The sequence below is a fragment of the Cinclus cinclus genome, chromosome 3 (assembly GCF_963662255.1).
Source record: "Cinclus cinclus chromosome 3, bCinCin1.1, whole genome shotgun sequence".
NCBI lineage: Eukaryota > Metazoa > Chordata > Aves > Passeriformes > Cinclidae > Cinclus > Cinclus cinclus.
In genome coordinates this window covers 29,063,311-29,091,230 of record NC_085048.1, presented here as the reverse complement: position 1 = coordinate 29,091,230, position 27,920 = coordinate 29,063,311, and the positions used below count along the sequence as shown (strand labels likewise).

The window sequence follows — 27,920 nt, the reverse complement described above, 5'->3', positions numbered from 1 at the left end:
CGGGGCTGGAGCCCCCCCGGCCCCCGCCCGCGGGGACCCTCCCCTCCCCGCCCCCGCGCACAGCCAGAGCCGCCCGGGGAAGCGGAGGAGAAGGAGCATCTCCCCAGAGCCCCCCGCAGAGCCCCGGTCCGGCGATGCCGAGGGTGAAGCGGGGGGAGGAGGAGGAGGAAGGGCGGGCGCTCGGGGAATAGAGGCGCGGCGGGAGCGGGGCCGGCAGCTGCCCCGCCGGGGCTGCCGCAGGCACCGCGGGGCTCCCGACCCGACCCGCGCCGCCGGCGGGAGAGAGGGAGGGAGCGCCCGGCGCCCGCCCCGGCCGCCGCCTTCGCCGCCCGGGCAGCAGCGCGGTGGGGCAGCCCCGCCGCGCCCGTCTATGGGGCGGCGCTGAGCGGCGGCGCGGCGGGAGGGCGCCGGGGGCAGCATGAAGTCCCTGCTCTTCAGCCGCTTCCTCCTGCTGCTGCCCTGGGTGCTCATCGTCATCATCGTGCTGGACATCGACAGCAGCCGGGCGCCGCTGCCCGCGCTGTCCCCCCGCGGCGGGGCCGAGGGCGGTAGCGGCGGGGCGCGGCCGCCCGCCCCGCGGCGGCGGCCCGAGGCTGCGCTGCCCACCATCTATGCCATCACGCCCACCTACAGCCGCCCGGTGCAGAAGGCCGAGCTCACCCGCCTGGCCAACACCTTCCGGCAGGTGTCGCGGCTCCACTGGATCCTGGTGGAGGACGCGGCGGCGCGCAGCGAGCTGGTGACCCGCTTCGTGGCGGGCGCCGGGCTGCCCTGCACGCACCTGCACGTCCCCACGCCGCGCCGCTACAAGCGCCCGGGGCTGCCCCGCGCCACCGAGCAGCGCAACGCCGGCCTGGCCTGGCTGCGGCAGCGGCACCAGCACCTGCCGCCCCCGCAGCCCGGGGTGCTCTTCTTCGCCGACGACGACAACACCTACAGCCTGGAGCTGTTCCAGGAGGTGCGTGCGGGACAGGGGGGTGCGCTCGGCAGCCACGCTCCTCCGCGCCCCCATCCCCGCTCCCCGCCGCTCCAGCCTCCCCTCTGGCTCCTGCCGTTCCCCCTTCTCAGGCTCCCTCGGGGGCTGCGCCCCGTCCCCGCTTTGCGGCGCGCTCGCGGCCCTTACCCAAAAACTCCGGGCAGGGGGAAGTCAAGCCGCTTCCCGCCCGGACACCTTGCAGCGCCCGTCCCTCACTGGGCTCCCCGGCGCTGCCTCTGTGTGACCACCGCTCTCTTGATTTTAAGTTTCTTGTTTCTTGTCCCTCCTCTCCATACTTCCCCAACTTTTTACTGCTGTTTTCTCACTTTGCTGCCAAGCGAGGCAAGTTTAAGTTTTAGGTAAGGGATCCTGTGTTTTTGTTAAAACTGGGTTGAAAAGTGCTCTTTGGTTTGTTTTTTTTCAGGCTGCTTTCCTCTCCCTGTAGGGCAAACTCGCATCAGGAGTCGCCATCCTTCACAGTCTTTTACTTGGCGCTAATGAATTAAGCTAGAGCCGGCTTCTTCACGTGGAGTTGCCTTTTTGAAGCCTTTTGCTCTTAGAAGCAGCAAATCGCTTGTGTGATGACTGAACGCCCTTTCAAGAGTCTCTTTTGTGAAGGGACCTATTTTTGTCTTCGTTGCCTCGCCTTGGTGAAGGGCTTTGTTTCATTTTGGTGGGAACTGGCAAGCGCTAGGGGCAGAAGGTATCCAGCTTTCTTTCTGGGTTCCCCCGGCAGGAAAGAGTGTGTTTAATAAGTGGACATAAAACTGTAGAAGAAAAATCATGTACATCTTCTGTGACAGCTAGGAGAGTAACCTTGGCAGGGAAATGATGGGGGGGAAACAGCCAAGTAAGTTGGCAGGACAGGACTTGGGACATGCTGCGCTCTGTGTGTTCTGCCGGCGGACAGAGCTGCAGCTCGAGGTGAACACCCATCCCCTGCCGCTGGCTGCCGAGCTGTGCTCTTCCTCCCGTTCTTTGCTGTCAGTGAGTTAAAGTGAACGTGAAACACAGAAACGCGAAGCACACGCAATTCCCTGGAGAAAGCTGCTTTACAGATGCTTAGGTTCGTTTGTGTTTAGGTTCGTAATGCATCCCTTTCCATTTTCAGTGTGTGGACAGGTGCAGGGTCCCCATTCAGCAGTGATGCCCTACTTCTTTTGCTCACTTGGCATTCAGCATTGAAACTGCTAATTTAAGGACCTTTGCATAGAGGCTAAACCTTTGTTGCAATTGATTGATTTTTTAAAATTCTCATAGCTGTGCTCAGTGCATTATAATGCAGAGTAATTTTGCATACCCATCTTTGATGTTATGCATTTGTAGAAATAAGGTAAATTTGACTGAATCTTAGGGATTCTGTTAATTGAAGCAGAAAATACAGTTTGGCACAATGAGTAATGGGGGACAAAAGATATCTGGAGACAAATACCTACTGTTTGGGGTTTTTTTAGTTTTTGTTGTTGAGTTCCAACATTAGGGACAAGCTAAAGGAACAGTATTGTCTGGCATTTCTCTTGAGTGCTCCACAGCTATCGAAAAGAATAGTCAAATTGGGTCACATTTATTCTTTTAAAATTTCTATTATTATTCTACTAATTGGTGTAAATTATGAAACAGAAAGGTACAAGTTACCTCTCTAATTAGCTGGGAAATACAGGAAAGAGAAGGGATAAAGATGTCTGAAGGGTTAACCTTGAAAATTGCAAGCACAACAGGCAACCTGTGTTTCCTCTTGCTAAAAAGAATTGTAACCTCCAGCATGAACCTCTGCAGCCCTAAGGCTTCTCTTTCCCCTGCGTTCAGCTGCTGGGAAAGGGCTGTTTGCTCTGAACCTTGTGTTCGCAGGCAGACACGCATGCATGAATGAGTTTTCCCTGAGAAATGGGGAGCTTGGAAAGCTCAGTTACAGGAGCAGAGAAGGAGATTTTACTTCAGCTGTTGCTGCTAGTTCCTGCGACTGTTTTTTGGGGTCACTAATGAGATGTTGGCAGGATCTCTGGGATGCCACTGGTAGTACCACGGGGAATGCCTTGCCGACCTGGCAAAGTGAACGGAAGTCCATTGGCAGCCTTTGCCAGCATTTACGTGTGGGAGGTTGCATTTAGAGTGAGCCAGGAGCCTGATTTTTCAGTAGGGACACTGTTAGAGGGCTGGTTGCTTTTTGACTCAATGAAAGAAAACCTATGTATTCATGGATTCTGGCTTGACAGCTCTGTGGTAAATCCTGATCTCTCCTTCAGGAATTGATTGATTTACGAGCGTAAATTTTACTTGTCTTTTCTAAGCATTAAGAGAACAGCTTCAGAATGCATTTTTTGCAGATAAAATCTGGTAGTAATTCCTGTTCTGAAAATTGTGGTAACTATACCTGAGAGGGAGATTTTTCAGTTTGTTGCCCTGTCAGGAATGATTCTGCAGACCAGAAGTTGCTTTCCCAAAGGAGGTCTGATAAACTGTAGTCCGCTCACTAGGAGGGAGTAGTTTAAATGTCAGAGGATGACACAGGAGCTCGGAATTCTCATCCTAGCACCATCCTGTGCTGGCTGTGTGACTTCCAGCATGTCACTGACACCACAGGGGTGTGTAGGCCCCACAGTGCCAGCAGTGCTGTGTGCAGACAGGGGCGTACATCAGCAGGTGTGTAAGGTAGCAGGACTGTCCTCTTTGCTGTGGCTTACTGCTGTGTCAAAGCTGGCTCCAGTAGCAGCACTGAGGCCTTGGAGAGATGAGAACCGAGGCTAGTCAGGGCTGTAAAGCCAGCCTGAGAGGAACTTTTGCCTTAGGGATGTTCTTTGCTCAGAAGTCAAACAAGCAGGACTATGGAGCAGAAGGTGAGCAAGGGAAGTACACGTCGTGAAGGATTGTGTTTAAGGCAGCTCTTTTGCTGTGGGCTTCCCTGGTGTCCTTACAGAAGATGGAGCCTTTTAACAAAGCAAGATCAGCAAAGGCTGTACTGTGAGTTGTAGTGTATAAACCATGAGGTCAAAAAGGAGCATGCTTTGACATGGAACACCATGGGATGCTTCTGAGAGCCTTTGATGAAGAAATTCTAATCTCTGTCCAAAGTACTTCTGCTTGGTGCTTATAGAAATGAGTACTTTATATTTGATGTTGAATGGGCCCAGTAGACCTAGGCTAAGTGTATTTCATGGTAATCAGGAAAAAGTCCAGTTTACAGTAGTCTGGAAAATATCACCTTCTGTAGTAAATCTGGAACCCTTGGGTGCTATTTATAATTTTCCTTTTTCTAAGATCTACAATGGCATGTGGGTGCATAGGTCAGCTTTTGACTGGTGAAACTAGGTCCTCAAAGTCAAACTGGGCAGGATCTAAACAGTTTTAATTGTCCTTTCTAGAATAAGGTGGAGAGCCTGGTTTGTCTTTCTGCTGCTACAGCACTGGCTCAGTTTAGCATCTTGTTAGGAAAGGTTCACCTTCCATGGAAAGGCTGCAGGGAAGGTTCCAAACTGTTCAGTGATTGTGAAATTCTTTAGAGTACTAAACAGGGTTGCATGATGATGAAGAAATATTTCCAGGAGTAGAGGTGTGGCTTTTAAGTTATTCCAAACTCTTTCTGCTTGAGAGTGGTGATCAGGTGAAAAATCATGCTTTTACTTTAATGCCTGAGGTTCTGGCATATTGTATTTTGTCATTTATTATTTTGGGATCCAAACCACAGAAATAATTTATGTATTTTCTGTTCAGGTATGATCTGTTCATCTGGAGGTGTCCTTGTACATCTCTCCATCAAAAACAAGTCTGCTTTCCAAAAATACCTGTTAAGTTAAAAGTCAGCCTGCGTTCATAAAAAAGCCACTGAGAAGGCTGAAATTCCAACTATTATATTTAAGATGTTTTACAAATGTTTCTACATGACTCACCATAGCTTCTATTTTTTACCACAGGCTGTTCATTTTGGAGCGACTCTTATAGTTTCTGGTGCATTTGTGCTTCATCTTATTTCTGAATGCAAGTTATTGTAATATTGTGACTGATGCCTAGCAACTGCTGATTTCACATTTTTAAACTTCCAGAGAAAAAACCCTTAGATAATACTGGCATCCCACCTTCACAGAGAGCTTTTAAAAACAGGATTAACCTAAGCACTGGAAACTGAAGATAGACAGCTAAGTTCCACTTCCCTTAACTCTTCACAGAATTCCTGTGTTTCTGTGTCTCAGGCATTTTCTCTGATCTTTCTGTATATCGAGTAGATGGCCAAAGGCCATCACTTCCATGGTCCTTGTTTGGATATGTAGGCAAATTGGAGGAATTAGTGTTGGAGATCCACTCTGCTGTTGATTGTGCAGACTGTCTTGAATCTTTTGAAGGTGAGAAGCATGAGGAGTACAAGAAAAAGAGTAAAGGTCTTCATTCAGTATCTGTCTGAAAGTGAGCTTGCTTCATTCAAAAATGTACTGAGTTTTAGAGATTCTTGTCTAGGTTATTTCTGCCACTTTTGCTTGTGTTTTGTTCAGACACCTTAACTGAGATATATTTGAAATTAAAATGCTCCTGTTCTCCCTCCCTGCCACCCCCAGGCTTCTGGTCATCAATGACCAGAATTCCATAGCAATGTTTTCTGGGTGCCTAGAGCATGAAAATGTGGCACATTTCACTGTCTTGTCTGAGTGCAAGAAGAGGATTTGCAGACTGGCACTCCATAGAGAAATCCACACTGTAAGGTGTGATGTAGATACAGCCTTACTCTGAATTTGACTGTTCTTGAATTCAGAGTACTTCACAGCCCTAATTGTCATTTCTAAGGGTAAAAAACCCCAACCCAAACTTCAGTAGCTTAGCAGTTAGTTCTATTGCCCACTGAGTTGTGGACCAGAATTCAATCTGCTGTAGCTGTTGCCTGCAGAAGAGTGCCCTGAATATGATGGTAGACCTGAGGCTGGAAGGGAGGTATGAGAGGACAGAGCTCACCCTGCTCTCCCTAAGATGAAGTAGTCTTTACAGGTAGCCTAAGATTTAAAGAGCCACAGATTGACAGTGAAATAATTTTCTTGTGTCCCTGCCCTTCCCTATCAAAAGGTGTGCATGAAGGTGGCAAATATTCTAATGGCTTTTAACCAAACCATTTTAGTACCCTACCAAAAGAATTCCTTGTTATTAAAAATAGTACAGAAATACTTGCAGGCATTGCATGTCACACAGGCTTCAGTTTTCCTGTGATCATCTTTGTAAAATATTTTGAGGGGAACTCAAAAAATGTATCATAGGAGAGATGAATATTTACTATTTATTCCAGCTTTGACTAGGGAAGGTTAGTGTTCCTTCAATAACACTTACATAACTGTCCTAATCTTTATACACTGCATTAAGCTAACTTCTGTGTATTTTTAATAGATATATTTACGCAAAAGATTTAAAAGTGGTATAAATCAATCTCTTTATCTTTGATAACGTGAAAATCTTGTTGTATCTCTTGGAGCTGTTTGGGAAAATCAGATTTTTTTATAATAGTGTTAAAAATAACATTCAGTAGTCTAGACAGAATTAAGTATTAGCTGGCAGTCATTAGTTATTTCCTTCAGAATAAAAAGTGAACCAAATATAAGTTAGCAGTGCATTAAATACCTTTCTAGTATATAAATGATTTAGGAGTACATGACAGATTTTAAATGCACACTGACATTTTTCTTCCACATAGACATGTAATACCTATGCTAAAGAGGCTGGATTAGAAAAGACTGGCAGAGAATGAAATGGTTTAAAAATTAGAGGTAACAGTGACAACTACAACAACAGAAAAGACTGTTTGAAACAGGTCTATGCTTGGTTACCAAGTACTCTCTGTTTCTGCACCGGCAGCAGCAGCCTTACCCGTGAAACTGATACTGTTGCTGTGAAATTAATTACACAGGGTCAGCAGCTCTTCAGAGGTACAGTGAACAATCAGTAGAATGATAGGGAGTAGAATGAGACAACCAGTCAATAGAAGGGCCCAGAAGTAAAATGAGTAGCAAGTCTTTTGGCAGTTGTCCCAATCCACAGAAATTGGCTGCTAACTGCTTTAGTTAAATTTGGTACAGTTTTCTTCTGCAGGGAAGCAATACTGACATTTGTGCCCAAGTATGTGGGTAAAATTTAGAAACATTAATCATTGTACCTTATATATAAAATGTTGCTGGAGAAAAGGGGAATTAATCTATCCTTGCTCTGCAATGTAGATTGTGTACAAATAAGCAGATGCTTGGAAAGAAAGCTTTCTAGCAGGGAGGATGGTGAAGCAGATCACTTTCAGTGAGAGCTGCAGAGGAGGCTGCATCAATGAATGACAATTTTGATTTGTAGATCCCGTCTACAAGTGTTCTCATGGAGAATACCTTTCACAGTCAAATTTGCCAACAACGAACTTGCCTTTTGCAGTTCCTAACCCCTAAGCATTGCAGTCCCTGAAGCACAAAAGCCACTGGCACAGGTTTTCTATGCCTTCAGTACCTCCTTTGAAACTATGGCAAGTTGGGGCAGGAGCTCTGTCCAAAGCCTCAGTGAACAGGCACAGCATCACTGCTGAGCTGTCTGGCTGAGCCGTAGCACTCTCACATAAGTTTTGTTAAAGCAGAATTTGGCTTTAAATGGCCTATGACTAATGCAGAGGACTGTGTGAGAACTGACAGGGAACCTGGCTGTGCTTATGCTTTAACCCATAAAATTTTGTCCTGAGGAAATGTTGTACTAAAGGAGCTCTAGATCCTGTCTTTGGTAATAATAAATCAGAATTTTGCACAGAAATTTATTGGGGTATTGCTGTGATGGGCAGGGGTGTGGGGTAGGATGGTGAGCTTGGAGGTGGACCTGTAGCCTGACCAGGACAGATTACAAATCACAAAGGGGTTGAAGTGATGGGGGGGGGGGGAAAGGTTTATAAAGTGTGGCAGCAGGTCTGCCCTTGGAGAGGGCTTTGAATCCCAAACACACACACTGACATCATGCTGCAAAAACACCATGGTTGTTCCGGTCTGGAAGCCTTCTCACTGTAGGAAGTACAGCCAGGAAGTTGCCTTTTCTCTGTCGTTTGCCTTCATTCTCCTTGGGCTTTTATATTTTGCTACTGGCTTGGTATCTTCCCTATCCATCAGTCCAGCACATCCCATTAAGCAGCTTTTCTTGATTGACTAATGAGATGTTAAATTTAGCAATGCTTTTATCACTGTCTTTTATTGCTCAGCTCCATTTCCTGCATTTTACTTGCTATTCTTTGGTGATTACTCTGCTGTTACTGTATTTACTGTTGTATGCCTGTCACCTCACTGGTATTTCTTTGGTCAATTGTTACTCATCTCTCCTGTCATTTCTTTGTCCACTCCTTCCCAGTTCTCCTCCCCCTCCTACTTCATTCAGGTTTGTTCTACCATCATCCCCATCCAGTACATCACTCTCCTCCTGTGCCCAAGACTTCTTTCAAAAAGTAAATAGAGGACAAAAACATTTCTACCTTTAAAGAGCTGTCCAAGCCAGGCAGGATGAATCCTGCCAATGGGGTCCTATCTCTGCTCATTGATTAAAGAAATTTAACTAGGACAGAGCAGATGCTTTAACTTGCAGAGAGTGAAGCGTAAGTAAGATGAATACCATTCATGTAAGCTACCAGGACTTAAAATGCTGAGTGTTAACACAGCTTGTGCTACCGCTGTCATTACAATGACAGATAGAAGAGTCATTTTAGGAAGCTGTTTGTAAGTCCTGGGATTTTTGGCAGTTGTTTTACCCATGGCACTAAAGTTATTCAGAATTAAGACATTTTTGAATCACTTTTTTGTGTCCTGATGATTAGCAGCATAAAATTCCAGGTGCAAGCTGGCTTTTTAATCCAAATAATAGCTTTTTCCCCATCATACATAACTACAGCCTTCATGTATCAGTATGTTAACTGCAGTAATGCTATTCTCAGAAGATTAAAAGAAATATTCCTACTTTCATCTGCCTAGCATATCCCAAGGCTGTGAGGAATTTCAGAATTAGCATAAATACTGGGCTAGATGTGTTCTTTCAGGTTTTACTTAGAGGAATTTCTGTATTCTTGACACCTGCTTACTTCATTCTTCAAAATGTAACCAGTGAGAATAAAGTCACCCAAGGACAAAAGTAGGAGCTCTGTAAGGGATTACTTGCTTCTGATGTGTGGTGGCTTTACCGACGTAACTCACAGACACTGAGATTGATCCAAGATTATTATTTTAAAACTTCCTGGGTCATTTCATGCTGGTTTTATGAGGTGAGATACTTTCAATTGACAAGGTTTTCCAACACAGTGTGTATCATAGAATATTAATGGAAATCTATCTGGTTCTGCCAGAATAGATGCCAAGGCTACTGTTGAACCAGTTCAGAAGTCCTGTGTAACCTGTCTCATTTTGCAGCACACCTGCCCAAACTTTTACTGCACACACAGGCAGTGCATGAGTGCACTGTGCCCTGGCCACTCTCTCACAGTCAGTGTGCCTGCCCTTATCTTGTGGCATTTTGAGTTTAGGTACGGACAGCTGGCACAGGATGGCCAAAGTACTGCCATTCTGAACACTAATAATTTGTTCACGTATCCACACTCTCCAGGCGGTATTAATGGCACCATGTCTGTTTATCCTGTGGTATTTACTGCTGTAGCACAGTAGGGTGAATGTAGCTTGATGGTGCTGTGTAGACATGCCCAACAGGATGATTCCCTGTGTCCATGTCTGGTATGTTTGGTTGTTAATATACATACGCTGTTAGGAAAACAAGCAAAAGAGATGTGTCATTAAAACCAGAGCTAAAAGATCTTCATGAGAAGGTTTGGCTGATGTCCATATCAAAATAGATAATTGCTAACTCTGCATTTCCTACACAGAGGAGTAGGAGAACAGTTGCAGGTAAATACGTTTATCAATAACCTTAGAAAGATTCATGGCAGTCTCTCACTGGCAATTAACCAGGCAATGGCTTGGACAGAATCCTTATCACAAGAATTCCTTATATTGCCAGCTGAATACATACCCTACTCTTTTGTGCCATGGGCTGCTGCTACTGAGTGAGATGTTCTAATTTACTGCAACAATTATTAGGGGGAAGAGAGGAATTTTTGATAAACAAATCTGAAGATACACAGATGATTGGAGGGAGAGAAGGTGCCTGTCTCTCTTCCAGGAGTGCCTACATTTTAGTGGATTTTTAAATATGTATTTTATACTTTATGTGAAAGTTCTAAGAATCTGCTAATGTTTCTAGCTTAGAAATGTGAACCAGGCTGACGTGACATCTTTGTTTTTTCTGGTGCAGCTCCTGTGAGTCGTGATGATATGCATGATAAATCTTTCACCTTGGCAGAGAGAGAGGAAGTGTTTAATATTTAACCAAGGTTGTCTTTTACTTCAGCATTCATCGATAGGGGACTGCAGTTACAAATATGTAAAACTGTGTTTGTTTTTGCTGAGAGGAGTGCTTGGAAGGAAAAAGGGATAACCTTTCCCCAAGGAATAAGTCTCAACTACAACAAAAGATGAGGCTGTTTTTAGAATAGGTTGAATTAAGCCCACATTACACTGAAATAGTTTAATACTTGTTTAAATAGAACCATATTTGAAGCATAGTAGTTACAACAGTGGCTTTTGAACCAGTGAGGTTAAGCTGTGCAAGTCTCTGTGTTGGTGCACTTGCTTGCTCAAGTTCACGCCAGACTGATTTTCCCATGGGGAGCAGTGTGTCAAGATTTGTGTCACATGATCTCCTGTTTACTGAAGAAAATGGACCACTGAACCAGTAATTTGAAGTCACTGAATCAGACTCATCATCTTTATGGTTAGAAAAGCCCTCCAATATGGAGTCCAGCTTTTGCCTGAACTCCACATCACTTAAACCATAGCACCAAGTGCCGTACCCAGGTTATTGAACACTTCAGGGATGGTCACTCCATCACTTCTCTGGGTAGCCCATTCCAGTGGCTAACAACCCTTTCAGTGAAGAATTTTTTCCTTATGCCAACCTTATCTGGCACAGCCTGAGGCTATTTCTTAATGTTGCCTGGGAGAAGAGGCTGACCCTCACCTGGCTCCACCCTGCTTTCAGACAGTTGTATCCTGCTTTCTTCCAGGCTAAACACCCCCAGCTCTCCTCAGCTGCTGCTTACTCACTTTCTAGACCCTTCCCCAGTTTTGCTGCCCTTCTCTGGACATGCCCCAGCACCTCAATGTCCTTCCTGAAGTGATTCCCAGCCATGGATACTTCTTGCTACAGCTATTTTTTCATACCTACAGCTTCTATGCTAGAAAAGGATCACATTTCCAGTTCAGCATTTAGTTAATTTACACCACTGGGAAAAGCTGCTGCTGGTGATAATAAGCATCCTGACTGGCCTGCTTTTTGTCCTTCTCAGAAATTTATCAGAGCTTTTAAAGGGAAGATACAGAAGTTAAAAAAGACTTAGCCCTAGCAATCTTTTTTTCATGAAACCTTAATAGAGCTGAGCTGCATCTCAGGTCTGCTGCAGGTAGGAGAGACATGCGTGTGATAATTTCCTCTATTCAATGCGTTTATAACAAGTCACAAACTAATTGTACTTGTCCTAGTGAAGTGTGTATTAAACATTATTATAACATTTTCTATGACTGGGTTTCTATAGTATCTCAGCAATCTATAGACATAAGCCAACTGCCAGAATGCTGTATTCTTGCAGATAAAAAAGATGTACTATGCCTTTGAAAACCCAAACAAACAAGAAAAAAAAAACCAAACCTGTTTTTTCACAGCTCTAAAATCTCTTGGTATAAAAGATACTATGATTAGGGTATTTAAAGTAGAGTTGAGATACCTATAGACTGAAGAGCTGGAGATTTCACAGAAAATGAGTGGGCACATGCAGCTCTCTTGGGCCACAATCTGTAACCTAGAATTGCTGTTGAATTCCTGGTCTTGGCGATTCACGTGGGCTCCCACCAGCACTCACGGAAAGCCCGCTGGGCGCGGTGAGCTGGAGTGACGCTGTGGCTGTGGCTCTTGCAGATGCGGACGACGCGCAAGGTGTCGGTGTGGCCCGTGGGGCTGGTGGGGGGCCGGCGCTACGAGCGCCCGGTCGTGGAGAACGGCAAGGTCGTCGGCTGGTACACGGGCTGGAGAGCTGACAGGCCCTTTGCTATTGACATGGCAGGTGAGCATCATTTAGGATACATGAATGTTTCCATTTCTCAATTTAAGCAGCTTCTTAAACTTCCGAAATGCTGGCAGAGTGTACAGCCCTTTGGCACTAACTATCCTGGAAGTCTCAGCTTGTACATCTTGTCTAATTAATTTGCTGCTTGGTGGTATCTGAACTTGAATTTGTTTTTATTTTTGTGGCAACTTGGCTTTTATGTTGTATGAATTATCTGTCTGAAACAAGTTAATTGCAAATTAGTTCATCCTAACAATCCTTGCAAGGAGACTCTGCCTGTCATTTTGTCACTGATCAAAACCAGGCAGCATAAATGCAGACCTTCTTAGACCTCACATTGTAAAATGATACAAAATTATTCATGTTGCATTGGTTATTTGGAATGAAAGTGATAACTGTAGATGGATATAGTTTGAAATACTGGGCTTAAGGGAAAAATCACTGACAGCTGTCGCCTGGTAGTTGAAGGCAGAAAAGCTTCAAAATGGATCTAATCAATCTTCTGCAGTGAAGTTTGCACACCACACAGCTCTGTCTTGCTGACAGTCCATACTTAGACAACCTTTTGTATACATTCACAACTGCCACATGAATAACCACTGTGCACAGGTCCAGTTTCTGATAGAGCAGAAGCTGTTTCCCAGCAAGTGATACAGTATTTGCACTTAGACTGTACTCAGGAGGGAAAAGTAGGAATATAACGGCAAGAATGGGATAGAAATAGCCACCTGTTTTTTTTTTTTTTCATTCTGAAACCCTTATGTTTTGGGAGAGAGAAAAGGACACTGTAGAGTTTTTTCTCATCTTCACAGAGTACTGTATATTAATTGAAATGATTGATAAAAATATGTACAGTATTTGCAGGTGAACTGGTTAAAGAGAGTAAATAAAGTAATAATAGTTGCTAATACCTCAAAGACAAAAAGGTTACCAGGTGAATTTTTCCGCACTGTAGAGGCATTTCAAGTCAATAGTACCACCCGGCATAAAAGAAGTACTTGGGTATTCAGATGAAGGCATTCCTCAGGAGAGAAGCAGGTATTCAATACCCAAAACCACGCAGTGTGTCGGGACTGCAGCGGTGTGGTTTAACAGCCCCTGTGGATTTGCAGATACATATTGATACTGTAGTCTAGAAGGGATTACTGATGGCATTATAAAGGTGAGAGCACGGTTCATCATTCATTAGCAGCAGGCAGAAAGCCATTACACAACATCAGCCAAGGGACTCTAACCCAGACATGAAGATATACATGGAAAGTTCTTAAGTTGTTTATCTTGCAGATGCTGGCTAAATCACTGGCATGAGGGAAAAGCAGCTCCATTAGGAGGATTACTTGCTTGTGCTTTGACCAAAGTCACGTAAGGGAGGGTCATAGAGATGAAAAAAACTCCCAAAACTTTTAGAGTTTTGCACAACCACAAACATAGAGTTAGTACTTTGTGAGAGAACTCTTATTAGTCTTCAAGAAATACTGAAGAAATTTAATATTATTTTTAATTTCAGCAAGGAGAGAAATGGATGCAGTGCAGACTGCTAAAAAATGATGTAAAATTTGCATCTTCATTCCCCTCAGGAATACAGTGGCAGGGCACAAATAGAACAGAACTGCAAATCCAGAACACCATAGTTGTGGGAGCAGGTGCAGGCGACAGGTTATGTGTCAACATGCAGTTTCCTGCACTTGCCCTTCTCTCCTGACTTCCCAACCCACCTCCAGGGACTTGCTACCAAACCTAAGTCCATGCTGTAGTCCATTGTTGGCATTTTCCCCACATACAAGAAACTTAAGTTATGCTGAATGCCGCATATAAGGAAGATCAAAGATCTCTTTTAAAAATACTGCCATGCAAACAGCATAGGTGCATACAGTAATACTGATATGGAGACCTATCAGCTGTCTACAGTTAATGTTCTGTGTTCATGTCCCAGTGCAGTGGCAAGGAGCTCCCTTTGGTTTAGTGAACAATCTTTCACAGTGATTTTCACAAGAAAATGAGGCTGGGTATGAACAGAACAACGGCTTAAAAGATTTGGGATCACTGATTTAACTTTTGGCTGCTCAGAGGAAGCACATCCTTGACTTTAAGCACATAAACTTCTTATTCTAGACAGCAAAATACAAGGCGAAATTCAAATTACTGCAAGTGGAGACAAGTCTTGCTGATTTCATTTAGCTCAACTCAAAGTACCCTAGCTGGCCCACCTCCTCAGATTCTTTGAAACACTTGCACATGGCAATCACATTAGGTCCATTCATTAAACATTGGTTACTCATTTTGAGAACTTTGTGTCTGACTCTGCTATTCTCCAATGCTAAACTGGATTCAGAAAGCAAAGTATCCGTTTCCTGTGTTGCTTCTTGCCTGGCAACCAACACACCATATGAATTAGTTCAGGTATTTCCAAAGTTCTGCTTCAGTTCTTAATTGAGGTGGGTTCTGGAGTTTGGCACAGACTTGCTTACCTTCCGGGAAGAAAAGGGAGAGAGAAGGTGGAAAGCAAAAAGGTGACACTGAGGTAGGCACTGTGTTCTTTAGTAAGGATCTGATTTCAAGTCTTCTATACTACATGTTGTTGTTTTACTTCTGGACTGTTCCTAGTGCCAGAATTTCGGCTCACTCAAGAAAATAAGTTAGACTGCGATTCTCCTAATGTGAAGGTTCCTCAAGAAGGCAGATGCTTGCTTTGCATTAACATTCCAGGACCTGCTTCAGTCATAGAGATTAACATGTGACCGTAACTCACTAGGCCAGCCGATTCTGGACTTGGTTCCAGAGCACATCCACTGTGCCCTATCATCTCTGAGCAACCACCTTTTTAATTATAATTTTTAAAAATTTTGCTATAGTCATGAGATCGTCAGTACATCTCATCTTTCTTAAGGTTTTCTGAGCAAAATGGCAGTCTATTCATGGAACTGCAAAACATGGCATATTTTGACTGAATCTGAGAGACCCACTGCTGGAAGTCACAAACAAAAAAAATTTAAGTGGCTATGACAGCCAGCACTCAAGATCCCCCGAAACCAAAACAAAATACCAACCTCCCCTCTCATCCAAGGATAAATATTATTTTAAACACTGAGTTTATAATCAAGTGCCTCTTTCATGGTGAATTAATGTCAGCAGCTGCCTTTGTTCCTAACTACAAAACCTCCTGGTTAGACATTTCTGCCTTATTGCAACCCAAAAAGTACACCACAGGGAGAACGGAACTTGAAAGCTTCAGAGCCTAAGCCAAAGGTGGGACCTTGATTTATGTGGAAACCAGCACATCTGTTTCAACATCAGCACTGAGCATTATCATTTATACACTCCAGAAATGATAAACACTCAAGTTTCCAGCTTGCCTTCAGCTACTACCCTATCTAGAACATCCAGGAAGCAATGGCATTAATCATGGCAACAAAACTTTAAACCCTGGCTCAAATTTAACTGGATGAAGAAAAACAGTTCTGCCTTTTAACATAAGCCATTGATCTAACACAAGTCAAGGTGTGAATTAACAGAAACAGCTTACATTGAAAGAAGAACAGATGTAATATCTGCTATGTCTCCCAGGTATCTTGTCCTCCAACAAATTAATTCCTATCTAGGTGGCTCTTCAGCTAATTAGATTTAATTTACAATCTTGCATTAAACACCAAAAAACCCTCGAAACACCTCTTCACACTCCAGCTATGAAATTGTCTTGTGGCATTTCACGTAAAGTTATGCCCAGTATGACCTTGGAGGAATAATGACTAAGTACAATAACTGTATGCATGTAATCACTATTCAGTTATGCTACACTGGAGACAGTAATCCCAGATAAATCCCAGTTTAGTGACAGAATTCAAAACAACTGTGTCTTTTCATCTATTACCACAGTGTCATTATCTACTGAGAGAAATAATTAGTACCAGTCTGATCAAAACCTGAGCTGTCTCTTCTATTTCTGACACCAAAGTGAGACATCTGATAAAGTCAATCTAAAGTTGTCACTAGAAAGTGGTTTCCTCCCAAGTCCATCTTACAAAATGTCACGCATGTGAAAATGAAGCCATTAGAAAGTAGAGCTGAAGAACCAGAGAGACAGGAGACCAGTCTCCTTGAATTATTTTATCTCTTCAAGTTGCTGCTTTATTGGATTCTTTTAACAAACAAAGCCTGCCTGGACCCTGACCAATGAAACAAATCTCAGGCTAGTTACTGCATGTCCTTGCCACCTGCAACTCTCAGTTCATAATTTAACTTTTACTTGATGACTGAGTTTTGACAGCACCCTCAAATGACAATCTGCAATAGCATGGTAGCAAGGCCACATGTCACATGCAGGGGCCACGGCTCACTTGAACATCTGTGTGTAGGAGAAATCCACCCTCAGAACTCACTGCAATTTTCTCAACAGAGGAGCAAGCCTAGCAGCAAGAGGAATTATGAGAAATTAATGTATGGATAAGTATAGGCTATGGGTCCAGGGAGCCACTCTGACACACTGCAAAGATAAACAGTGGAAAATCTGCATCTCTTCTGTTTAGGATTCTTCCTGTGCACTAAAATCTAGGACACTAATTTTGGTGTTTACTTCATTTTCTTTATGCATGGGCAGCTTGAATCTTAAACACATTTAAAAAGAAAGAGCAGCTCACACAGCTGATCAGAGTTCCAAAAATGCTTTCCCATGCGAAAGAACCTTTTTTTTTCTTTGTGCCCAAATTATTAAAGCCCAGTTGCATCCAAAATTTATAGTTTGTTTTATTTGAGGAAAAAAGGCCAAAAAAACCTAAAACCAAAACCACTAAACTGAAGGAGACCATTTTGTTTACCAGTACTAAGTCTCTGGTCCCCTTCTGAGGTGCAGCAAGCTGGCTGTACATACTGTCTTTTATGAGGGAGTTTAAACTCTCACCCTCCGCTCTTCCCAAATGATTACACTTGGCAACCCAAGAGCACTGGGATAGGGCACTGGGATAGAGCCCACCTTGTGCTCTCCATCATGCCAGGCTACAAGCAGTAAGAAGCAAGACTGCACTGCAGGGTGTGGGGAAGCCCTGTCCACGCAGACACCTATTGTCTACCTCAGGCAGGACAGGATGTATAAAGCTACATAAAAGATATCATGTATAAAAGTTTCCTGTGTCCATCAGTGAACTGGACCTCAGTTTCCATCCAACCCATAGTTTTCATAAGGGTCCAAATCCTTATTGAAAACAAAACTAACTTTCTGGTGTCTTCCTTTGCTTTCCTACAAGCAAGAGCATGTCATAGTGGTTTCAGTGTGCCTTTCTTTACATTCTTTCTTTCTTTTCCTCTTCAAAAGGCTCCCATAAAAGCGACAGACACTTTCAAGGAAAATACAGTAGCAAAACATTTCTACTAAAAAGGGGTCAGAATTAAATTAAGTTATAGAGAGTTATGCTCAATTTTAAACTGATAAAATTTTAGTACTGGCATTAGAATTAAATGTTTTTGGAGTTTTCCAAAACTAATGTCAAAAATGGTGCTACTTGTGTTATAAAGGGACAGCTGCAACCACTCTGAACTGATGAAAAAAAGGATTTCCTTGATAGGCTTGGCAATCAGACAAAAGGAGTTAGTTACAAATGTAATTTTTCTTTACAAGTCTATCAGTGTAGTTTTTGAGTCATAGTTAAGGAGGCATACATATGACTGAGATTGCTGAAGGAAAATGGGAGAGTTCTGTAAATAATGGCAAATTAAGAGATTCGTGGGAGCTTCTTCAGAGAGGGTAAGTTTGCTCAAACCAGTAATTTCTCAGTTTGCAGTCTCCCTTCAAGGAACCTGATGCATGTTATTAGAGAAAAGAACTGCAGAGAGGTGTGTACACTAAATAAATCCTTTAAGCCATGCTGTGCCAGGCTCAGACCAGCTGAGACTGCCTGGCAGATCACTGGTGCTAAAAGGCATTCCCAAGGCAGAGCATTAGTATGACCTGTCTTTCCTCTACAAGGATGTTAAAAATTTACAGGCTAAAGCTATCTAAATATGACAGTTGTAATATATTTTAACCTTCTTTCCCAACTCTCACCTTGAAGTGTAGAATGGTTTGTACAGTATAAATTTCATACATTTTATTTTACTTATAATTGAGTTTCATTTCTTAATTAAAAGTAGAAAGGAAGAATAACCCAAGATTTTAGTAATACCTGACTTTTCAGGCAAGAAAGCATATATTACCTACATGATGGGAAATAGATTAAAAACACGTTGAAAATATGGTGCAATTAAAAAAATCTGATTGTATCTTAAGGGCAAAACAAAACAAAACAATATATGATGTACAAATCTACCAACTACTGTCTATCCACATAATCAAATGTACACATTTTAAAAAAGTACATGGAAGATTTCTAGGCATAAGTGTAACTGCACAAAAATGTAAGGCCTAAAGGTTTTTCTCAACCTTTTTCCCTGTCTCCCTCTCGCTAAGGATTTGCTGTGAGTCTCCAAGTGATCCTGTCGCATCCCAAAGCCGTATTCAAGCGTCGTGGTTCTCAACCAGGAATGCAAGAATCTGATTTTCTGAAACAGATAACAACAGTGGAGGAACTGGAGCCAAAAGCAAACAACTGCACAAAGGTACTGATGGCCACACTTTGTGAGAAGCTTCTGTGCCATCTCTGCAGGTGACTTTACTGACACACATGGTATTTTCCAGGTTCTTGTATGGCACACCCGAACAGAGAAAGTGAATCTAGCTAACGAGCCAAAGTACCACCTGGACACAGTCAATATTGAAGTATGATGTGGGGGGACAGTCCCATGGCAAGGGCAGGACAATGGACGCACCAGCGCGTGTTCCAGCTCAGACAGCCAAAATCATCTGCTTCTGCCTGAGACCTGACAGACTTCTGTGGAAACAAAAGGAAGCTTTCAGAGACTCTAATAAGCAAATCAAGTGGGTGTGCTTTGTCCTAACTTGTCTGCATGCATTTCTGAACTCTCAGCTTAATAAACTGGCACTTACCTTTGCTTTAACGCTGTTTCCACATAAAGAAACATGGCTGCAATTTTCAAAATCATTATTTATGTATATAATTTTTGTATTTATCTAGCTTAATGGTGTAATTATAAACTGATTTTAACTCATGAACTGTTGGTCTAAATATCTGTATAAATGGATCCTCCAAACTGAACTTGTTTTACTTCATTAAAAGTAATGGTCAAATAGGTCATACAATAATGAAATAAAAAACCCACAATCATTTACGGATTTATCCTTTTAATATAGGGAAATAACATTTTATCATTACGAGGCACCATAAAATGTAAACACAATCACTGTCATAAACCTGGATCTCTCTGCAAGACAAAATATATCTGTTCACACTGAGTTACCTTGAATGCATACTGTGCTGTCAGTTCTCAGCTTTAACACTGTGCACCTGCCTCCTGAGCCAGGCTGGAGACCTTACCACAGGAAACTCAAATGCATCAAATGCTCATCTTTAAAAGAATAAACTACTGATTTGTAGAACTACAGTAACATCCAGGTTTATCTTTCTTTCAATAACCACATTCCCTGTTATGCACACCATAACAACATCACAGTGAAATGTATGATGAAACAAAATTTGTTTGATACACTAGAAAACATTGCTCAGTGATACATTTACATTCTATTTATATATGATTAAACATTTGTTCGTACAGTACCTTCTACAGGATTATTGGGTAATTTTGGGGGGTTGGGGTTCATATTTTTGGATATTACTAACATGATAGCTACATCCCTTATATGCAAACATTTGATCTAGAATTTTGAGAGAAAAAAAATCAGTATGTGGTTAAGCAGCTTCTTAATATGGTCTATGAAATCATACACATTGTATGAAAATGCTTCCAATGATGTATAAATATATTCTTGATCTGCTTTTCACTACATCAAATTTAAATCAATATAGACCACAACACGGTCAGTCAGTTATATTGTTAATCTGAACAGCTGGGGAAAAAGAAAAAGAATATATATGTACATGGAAGGAACAGCAAAAGTAAATGTATTTGAACAAGGAATGTTAGGTGACTGTTCTGGGAAAGATTTCTATTGCAACTTTCATTTCCACAGTTGTGTGCTGAGAGTCTGGCCAGAGGAGCTTCCAGTCCATCCTGCGGCTGTGCTGGGGGGCTGGCCAAAGCCCATCACGTTGCTGGAACTGCTGAGGTTCATTCCAGCCATTTGCTGATTCATCTGCAAAGCACACATACACACAAACCTGGTTAGCAGTGGCACTGAAACACAGCATGCTGCTAGCCAAAAGCAGTCCTGCCTCCCACCAGCCACCCAGTTACATTTCCCTAGAAATATTCCTCATTAAATAAAAATATTGACTCCATCAAAGTTTTGAAGCTTTTTCTTAACACTACCAGCTTTTCTGGAGTCCTTCAGCCACCAACATACATCAGTTGATGGGCTGCAGCACTTGGTGTATGTGTCACATCAGAATTGACAGCATGTGAAGGAGGTGGCCAGTGTGGCTGGCTGATAAAAGGTTGCTTTCACAGTTTTAAAGCTAATGAACAAAATTGTAGCAACTGTGATAAAGAAACACCAAAGCCAGTAATATAGTCCTGTCTGCACTTGAAACTCCAGATTTATTTTTTTCCCAGCAACATTTCTTTGGAGACTTCATAATCTTGACTACACCAGTTTTTACAGAAATTGTCCATTTACGTGAAAAACAACACAGAATGATGTGGATTTATAAACTTGAGTATTATCAAACCATCTTTGCTAAAAAATCTACTTGAGACACTGTAATTCCTTAAAAAAAAACAAGTAAAATAATCCATATGAAATTAAATTCACAGAAATTTAACATCTAGTTAAAGGTGGGGAAGAATTAAAAATTCAGCACATTCATTTCAGGGCTGTTGCAAAATTATTTGTAGTCTTTACAAATATCTAGCCACTGCAATTTTAAGTGCTCAATGTCAAAATGAGTTTGAGACCAAAAAAGCATTCGGAGCAACTAATAATCAGAGCCAATGAAGAGAGATGTTGGATAAGTAACATTTGATTCAACCTAAAGGCAGCACTAGGTTAAAGTCAGAGTTCATTTAAACATGAGCAAACAATACCAGGTTGCAAAATGAAACTGAAACACTGGTGAAAAATTTAAGCAAATTGCAAACTAGTGTTTCAGGGTAAAATTAAGTTCTGTGTACTTTCACACAGAACTGTGTATCTGCAGAAAACAAGCCACCATTGAACCTAGAAATATAAAAAAAGCTGATGAAAACATGCTTTACCCAGTGGTTCATCTTTTCTGGAGTAGAATTCTTAAGCAGAAAACTACATAAAACATGTTAGTCTGGTAAAGCAAGCTCTCCCCTTTTCAACTAGAGTCAGAGTTTAGATTAGAGTTCTTCTGACTGTGGAATGTCTTCACACTGAAATCTGATGTGCAAGGGGTACAGAACATGTGAAGAGCTTGTTCTAGGAGCCAACTTTTAGCATGAAATGATAAGAGGCAAGATTTTAATTTCAAAGCTGATAATTTAATTTCAAAGCTGGGTCTTTTCAAAGCTAGCTATCTAGGAAAAGACTGCCACCAGTATATCCATAGGTTTTTTGATCTGACATTTTGAACTTCTCACCTTTAAGAATTACTTTTCAAAGCAAAATGACAGCCTGTATTTTCAAACAGGGGTTGCTTTATCCATGTAGCAAATGCTGTTTACCTTCATAAATGTTCACACCGTAAGATGGAGCAGAACAGTAAATTCGTATCATCCAATTTAAATCAGTCACTAAGGTTCTCTTCCTGCATTACTAAGTAAGCAGCATGGAATTATTATATGGTTATCATAATGTAAACAATAGCATGAAAAAATAGTTGCTATCATCCATGATGAAGTCCAAGGGAATAATTTAGGTGTGATCCTTCTGCCTCACCCTGCCCGAATAAATGCTCAAATACCTGATTTCAAGATGTTTCTTTGGAAAATGTACAAATACAGTACTACATCTGTATTAACCCTTCCAGAGAACCTTTTAAACATGTTCAAATAACAGGATGGAAATGCTACAGATAAATAAGAGATGCACCTAAGCAAATTATCTACAGGAAAATGTTAAGAGCACAAAGCACTTCACATTCCACCAAAATTTATCCTGAAACCTGTGAATGAAAGTATTCATTGTTAATGGCTATCTTCAACCAGTTAAATTCCACCTTTAGTTAAAAGCCCATGTTTACATTTCAGAACTTTGTAACTCTATCTAAGCTAAGCTTTTTACCTGGCTGGCTCAGATGACAGGATGAGAAGAGCTATGGAAGCAGAGAACTGAGTTTGGTCTATCTTGGCAAATTATTCTCTGCTTTCGTAGTAGTTGTCTTTCATTGAACTATTCACTGGTTTGTTAACATGTGCCTCTGAGCAGTTCACAGTCCAGTAGTCTTTAACTTGGGTACACTTGACCTTCCTCCTACAGCCACACATTCTGTAACTGAAAAACATCATCCTTCCTAAAGCACTCTTGTCTGGAATGGCCAGTCTTTACCTGAGAGAGGTTCCATTGAGCTTGTTGGTTTTGCTGCAATCCATACTTATTCTGTGGTGGTGTGACCATCTGTCCCACCATTCCACCTTGAGGTCCAACGACAGTCTGAGGAAGTCCCATCACACCAGTTGGTGCAGTACCAGTAAATCCATTGGGCATTCCCACTCCTACCATCACGCCTGTGCTTTGTCCCATGACTGGCACTGATTGTCCTATCATGTTTCCCATCATCCCAGTTGCTGCTGGCACAGGAACTCCCATGGCTGGAAAGCCTTGAAAGTGAGTTGATGGTTGTGTGGTAAATGGCATAGAAGATGACCCCATGAACATACCTGTACCAGAGAAGGGAAGATTTCAGCAGAAGTGTCTTGTGATTTTCGTCCCCCCCATCCCGTAAGTCAGAAGCGCACCAAAATAATTGTAAAGATAACTTTGTACACCTGTATGTCAGTGCTGTCAATTTAGCTTCTGGTAAAAGCAAAAAAATTGCTTTAAAACTCTCAAAGGAAAGGGACTCACCATGAGATTAACTGCCCAGAAACTTTTGGCATCCCTGTGGTGAACCAGAATCTTTCAATTGCTGTACTGGAGGTCTTTGTATTCACACAAACACAGCTGAACCAAAGCTCTGACAGCTCTGTAGGGATCCTGACAGCCTGCCGGCTGCACACTGGAGACTCAGACCCTCACTGATGAATTACATGGCAGAAGCAGACTTCACAAATCTTTCAGTAAATTGTACACTTGATAATTTGAACAGCTATAAATAAATTAAAATCACATATATGTTTTTCTTTAGCATCCATATTACACTTCAGTAATTTTTCTCAGTTTTATAAAAGCTGAAAATAAAAACCTTCATTTGAATATAGTTAGCAGGTATCCAGCCTTAGCTTTATAATTGTAGAAGATAACTTTTCTAGATAAAGATTAAAATAGGACTGCACAGAAACCTTCACGTTACTTACCCGGAGCATTTTGCTGCTGCATTGTTCCTGTGCCATACAGTGATAAAATGGAGTCTTTGGAGAGTTGTTTCTTCGCTGACTCTTCGGATTTTGTTGTTTGCTCAGTAAATAGATCAAGATCCCCGGCTGTTCCAGACAAGGTGGCAGCTGGTGGTTTAGTGGAAGTGCTCTGGGAAATAAAAGACAAGACAGACTACTGAAAGAAACCAGCAAAATATGATGTTAAATATTTACTGTACAGCCTTGCCCCTCAACTTAATAAAACCTCATTAATTTACAGAAATTAAATTTAAGTGAATGAAAATTTAAAAATATGTAATATGACTAAAGACAGAAAAAAGCAGTACAGGCAATATGGAAAGACCATCAGACCAGACGGAGGTTACAAAACAAAGAAAACTAAAACCTCAACCAGATTCAGGGCGTACACATACAGATTATTCATTCCTGTTGCTTCTACATTTTTCATCAGTGAGAAGCATAAATCAAGAGCTGGAGTTAGATTATGAAAAATAATTAGGAAATCAATAAGGAGATTAAAATTCACATCTCATTAATCCACTCATAGGCAGAATAGATTAGAGAAGAACTAAAACAAAAGAATGAGTGATTTGAAATGCATCTTTAAGGAAAAGGCAAAATTTTGGTTCTCTACTTCAAGTAATGACATTTCTAAAATACATTGTTTATAATTGGCTTAGAGATCTTTAAGCACGTTTCACTTACTGAGAAAGCATAATTATCTAAAACTTACTTGCAATCTACAACTGAAAAACTAAAATAAAGGCAGGCTGGCAGGCTTTGTACTGTTCTTGCAATGCTTTGTAAACAAGTTACATCCAGGTGTCTCTCAGTGCTGTTACATTGCTGCTCATACCCATAGAGTTCCATATGGGGGCCTTCTTGGGGAACCAGGCAATTCACAGGTTCTTGTTATATTCCTTAAAATACACAACTCATCCTGTTACCAGTGGCAACTTTTAATGCAAATCAACTGCATGCACAGAGAAAAAGATCCAGGACTGCAAATCATACTTAAACTATGGCCTTATTTTAGTCCAGCTAAATAATCCCCTGCTTAGGATATACCTACTGCATGCACAGCTTGTCTGAGTTTCAACTCTTTTCCACACTAAAGCAAAATTTTCCTTGGAATACCACTGTCAATGAACTCAACATTGTAACCAGGTCTGTTTATTGAGATCTCATACCCAAGTTTATCAGACAGACAAGACAACACTACAAAATACACAGATATGGAACACCCCTGTAATCTTCCTTAAAGCAACTATCTCTGATCTGCTGCTTTTGCTGGTGTGCTGCTGACTAAGCCCTGAAAAGTCCACTATAATCATATTGCATTTGTTACAAACACCACAATACAAATGTTCAATATCCAGCTTCAAAAACCACATTAACTGTGTAACTTCAGAAGTGCTAAAACCTCTACATAAAGCAGTGCCATCGACTAGGGGTAAAAAAAACAAACAAAACACAGAACAATTCTGTTACCAGCTATATTTGCCAGCAAGAGAAAGGAGTGCATTCACACTGTTGATCGTGAATAATTTCCAAAACTGATGTAGAAAGGGAAGAGAAAAAACCAGCAGGCAGCAAGGAAGGTGTTTGCTTTTCTCTAGAAGGCAGCACTGGAAACCCGGAAGTCTGATCATGCTATGTTTACGACCTAAGATTAAATGTTCATTTAATGTCTCTTCATTTGGTTTGGTTTTGGAAGATCCTCAAAGGAGCCAAAGCACCAGAAAAGCACTCCCTGAAGTGTTCATCAGCTGAACAAATGGAAGGTAATGCAAAATACATGGAAAGAAAAAAGCAGGTGGCATCCAAGTTAAAAAACAACCAACACTGACATGATTTTTTGTATCTCTAAGATTGTCATGCTATCCAAGGCCTCTAAAAAACACACCTGGCATTCATATAATCATTTTCCTACACACAGTACTCTCAGACAGTCATTATGCTAAACCTAAATGCTCATCAGGTGCTTAAGTATCACACTGATAAGCAGTTTCATTATATCAGTGCGACAGAATTTTTCCTACAAACTGAAAGAGAGGTGGCAACAGAGGAAATGAAAGAGAGAAGTGGACAGTGGGACACATGGAGTTGAGAGGACTGCAGGACAGAAAAAAGCACATGTGCACTTTCCTACTACTTGTACATCTCTGGCTCTGGCTGATATCTAGGAAAGAAGGGAAGGCCTGTAGAAAAGCCAGGCCTCTACTGTCTTCCATTTGATTTGTATGGTGATAAATAATGGCCTCACACAACATTTTTCCATTTCTCCCTCCTGACTGGAAGAGCTACCTGCATAGGGAAAATACAGCCTAGCACATAATTATTCTTATGTAAGCAAGGTACTAAGTACATTATTAAGGTCTTAAATTCTTTATACAATGCTTACCCTTTAACTTTGCACTGTAAATGGACTTGATATTTATTTCAACTCTTCCTGGTTTTGATTTTGCATATTTTGTTTTCTAGACATCTACCCAGTTCCATTAAAAATAATCAACTGCTTTTTCCTAGTAATAACTGATGAGGAAATGAGCACTCAACTATATTCAGTTCACTAAGAAAAACACTAAGAAATCTCATCTGTTCTCTTGCTTTTTGGAATTATCAGCAACATCTGAAAAAGTCAGATTAAGATTTCTATCACTTTCTCAGATCACATCCAAGAACAGAATTAACCTCAGAAGACAATTAAAAATGCAACTTTATTTTTTGATGCATGTCCAGTACTCACAACAAGCAACACAGTGTTTCCTTTGCAATCATCCTTATCTAGGCTTGAAAATATTTATCTTCCCTGCAGTCCTGTTTCTAACTTCTTCTTCAGATTTCCCTTCTCTAGAACTCAAAATAAATTTCTGTTCACCTAGACACTGTTTAGCTGACTCCTGATTCTGAAGTATGATGCCAGCTCTTCCACTGTGCTCCACCTAAGGCATTTGAAGAACCAAAGAGAGCATACTCATGGTTCATAAATGATTTGGGTTGGAAGGGACATTAAAAGTCATCAAGTTCCAACCCGTTGACATGGGTGGGTCACCTTTCACCAGATCAGGCTGCTCAGAGTCCTGTCCAGTCCAGTCTTGAACACTGCCAAGGATGGTGGCATCCACAACTTCTACGGGCAACCTGTTTCAGAGTCTCACCACCCAAACTGTAAAGAACTTATTCCTAATATTTAATCTAAACCAATCCTTGTTCAGTTGGAAGCCATTTTCCCTTGTCCTGTCACTAGACTCCCTGAAAAAGCATCCCTCCCTATCTTTCCTGTAGTCTACCTTCAAATACTGAAAGGTCACTATAATGTGTCTCCAGAGCCTTCTGTCCTCTCCAGGCTGAACAAGCCCAACTGTCTCAGCCTCACTTTACAGGACAGTGCTCCTTTGTGCCCCCCCTCTAGACCTGCTCCAACAGGTCCATGTCCTTCCTACGTTGGGAACCCCAGAGCTGGGTGCAGCACTGCAGGTGGGGGTCTCATGAGAGTGGAACAAAGGTGGGGAATCACCCCCCTTGACCTGCTGGTCAAACTTCTCCTGATGCAGCCCAGGATACTGTTGCATTTCCAGGCTGAAAGTGCACATTGCCAGCTCATATTCAGATCTGCATCCACCAGTGCCCCCAAGTCGTTCTGTGCACTTCCTACAATCCACTTATTGCCCACCATATAGTCACTTTTGGAATTGCTCTAACTTTCATTTGAAGGAATGAAACTTTTGCTTTCACACACTTGAAAATACAGACGGTAAAATAAACATAAGCAGAAGCTACAAACATTTCAACTGATCATATTGGAATAGGACTAAATAGCTCTCCACTAAGACCCTGCTTAAATAACACTCATGATCAAGCAAACTTCTGAAACAATGCATTTTTACAAAAAATCTGAGGACTTTGACACATTAACATCACCAAAACTGATTAATAAGATGAAGCTTGTCAGCCAATCTTCGGCAACCATGCTAGGTACATACACCTGACCTTAGGGAAAACTGAATATTTATAAACATCTTTTTATCTAAAATACGCCAGCAAAGTTTTTCAGATAGGAATCATGAAAAACATACCATTTTTATGAAAATACACTTTTGTAGTCACTGAATTGATTCTCAGCTCCCAATACAGTACAATTCAAATCAGGTCCACAAAGACACGCACACACAGAATCCAAAAAGGTTTAAGGTGACTGGATTTTAGTATCCACCTTGGATAAAGACTTATAATAAATATTTCACTGAATTAATAATTCCAAACTTAATACCACCCAATTTTTTCCCTCTCTTCCTCCCTACA

At 41.7% G+C, this 27,920-nt stretch overlaps 2 protein-coding genes across 3 annotated transcripts in view; one reads left to right on the top strand and one right to left on the bottom strand.

The window, feature by feature from the left end:
- The first annotated feature begins 418 nt into the window (after nt 1–418).
- Nucleotides 419–18,864, top strand: B3GAT2 (beta-1,3-glucuronyltransferase 2). Its single transcript, XM_062488575.1, has 4 exons — nt 419–958; nt 11,966–12,110; nt 18,550–18,698; nt 18,778–18,864. Exons 1-4 carry the CDS (start codon nt 419–421, stop codon nt 18,862–18,864), a joined length of 921 nt encoding a protein of 306 aa, XP_062344559.1.
- A 540-nt stretch (nt 18,865–19,404) lies between these two features.
- SMAP1 (small ArfGAP 1) overlaps nt 19,405–27,920 on the bottom strand; it is an 89,987-nt gene continuing 81,471 nt past the window's right edge. For both annotated transcript variants that reach the window (XM_062489775.1, XM_062489777.1), the window contains 3 exons: nt 23,595–23,763; nt 22,627–22,958; nt 19,405–20,310 (listed from right to left, as the gene is read on the bottom strand). In XM_062489775.1, the coding sequence (XP_062345759.1) occupies nt 20,176–20,310; nt 22,627–22,958; nt 23,595–23,763 (636 nt within the window). In that variant the 3' untranslated portion in view covers nt 19,405–20,175. The remainder of the gene's footprint in view (nt 20,311–22,626; nt 22,959–23,594; nt 23,764–27,920) is intronic.

What these genes read in the sequence shown, in the direction of transcription:
- B3GAT2 (XM_062488575.1), top strand. Translation starts at nt 419, where the DNA reads ATGAAGTCCCTGCTCTTCAGCCGCTTCCTCCTGCTGCTGCCCTGGGTG. An exon ending in CTTTGCTATTGACATGGCAG is followed by an intron (nt 12,111 to 18,549) that starts GTGAGCATCATT and finishes CCTCTCGCTAAG; the next exon opens with GATTTGCTGTGAGTCTCCAA. An exon ending in AAGCAAACAACTGCACAAAG is followed by an intron (nt 18,699 to 18,777) that starts GTACTGATGGCC and finishes GGTATTTTCCAG; the next exon opens with GTTCTTGTATGGCACACCCG.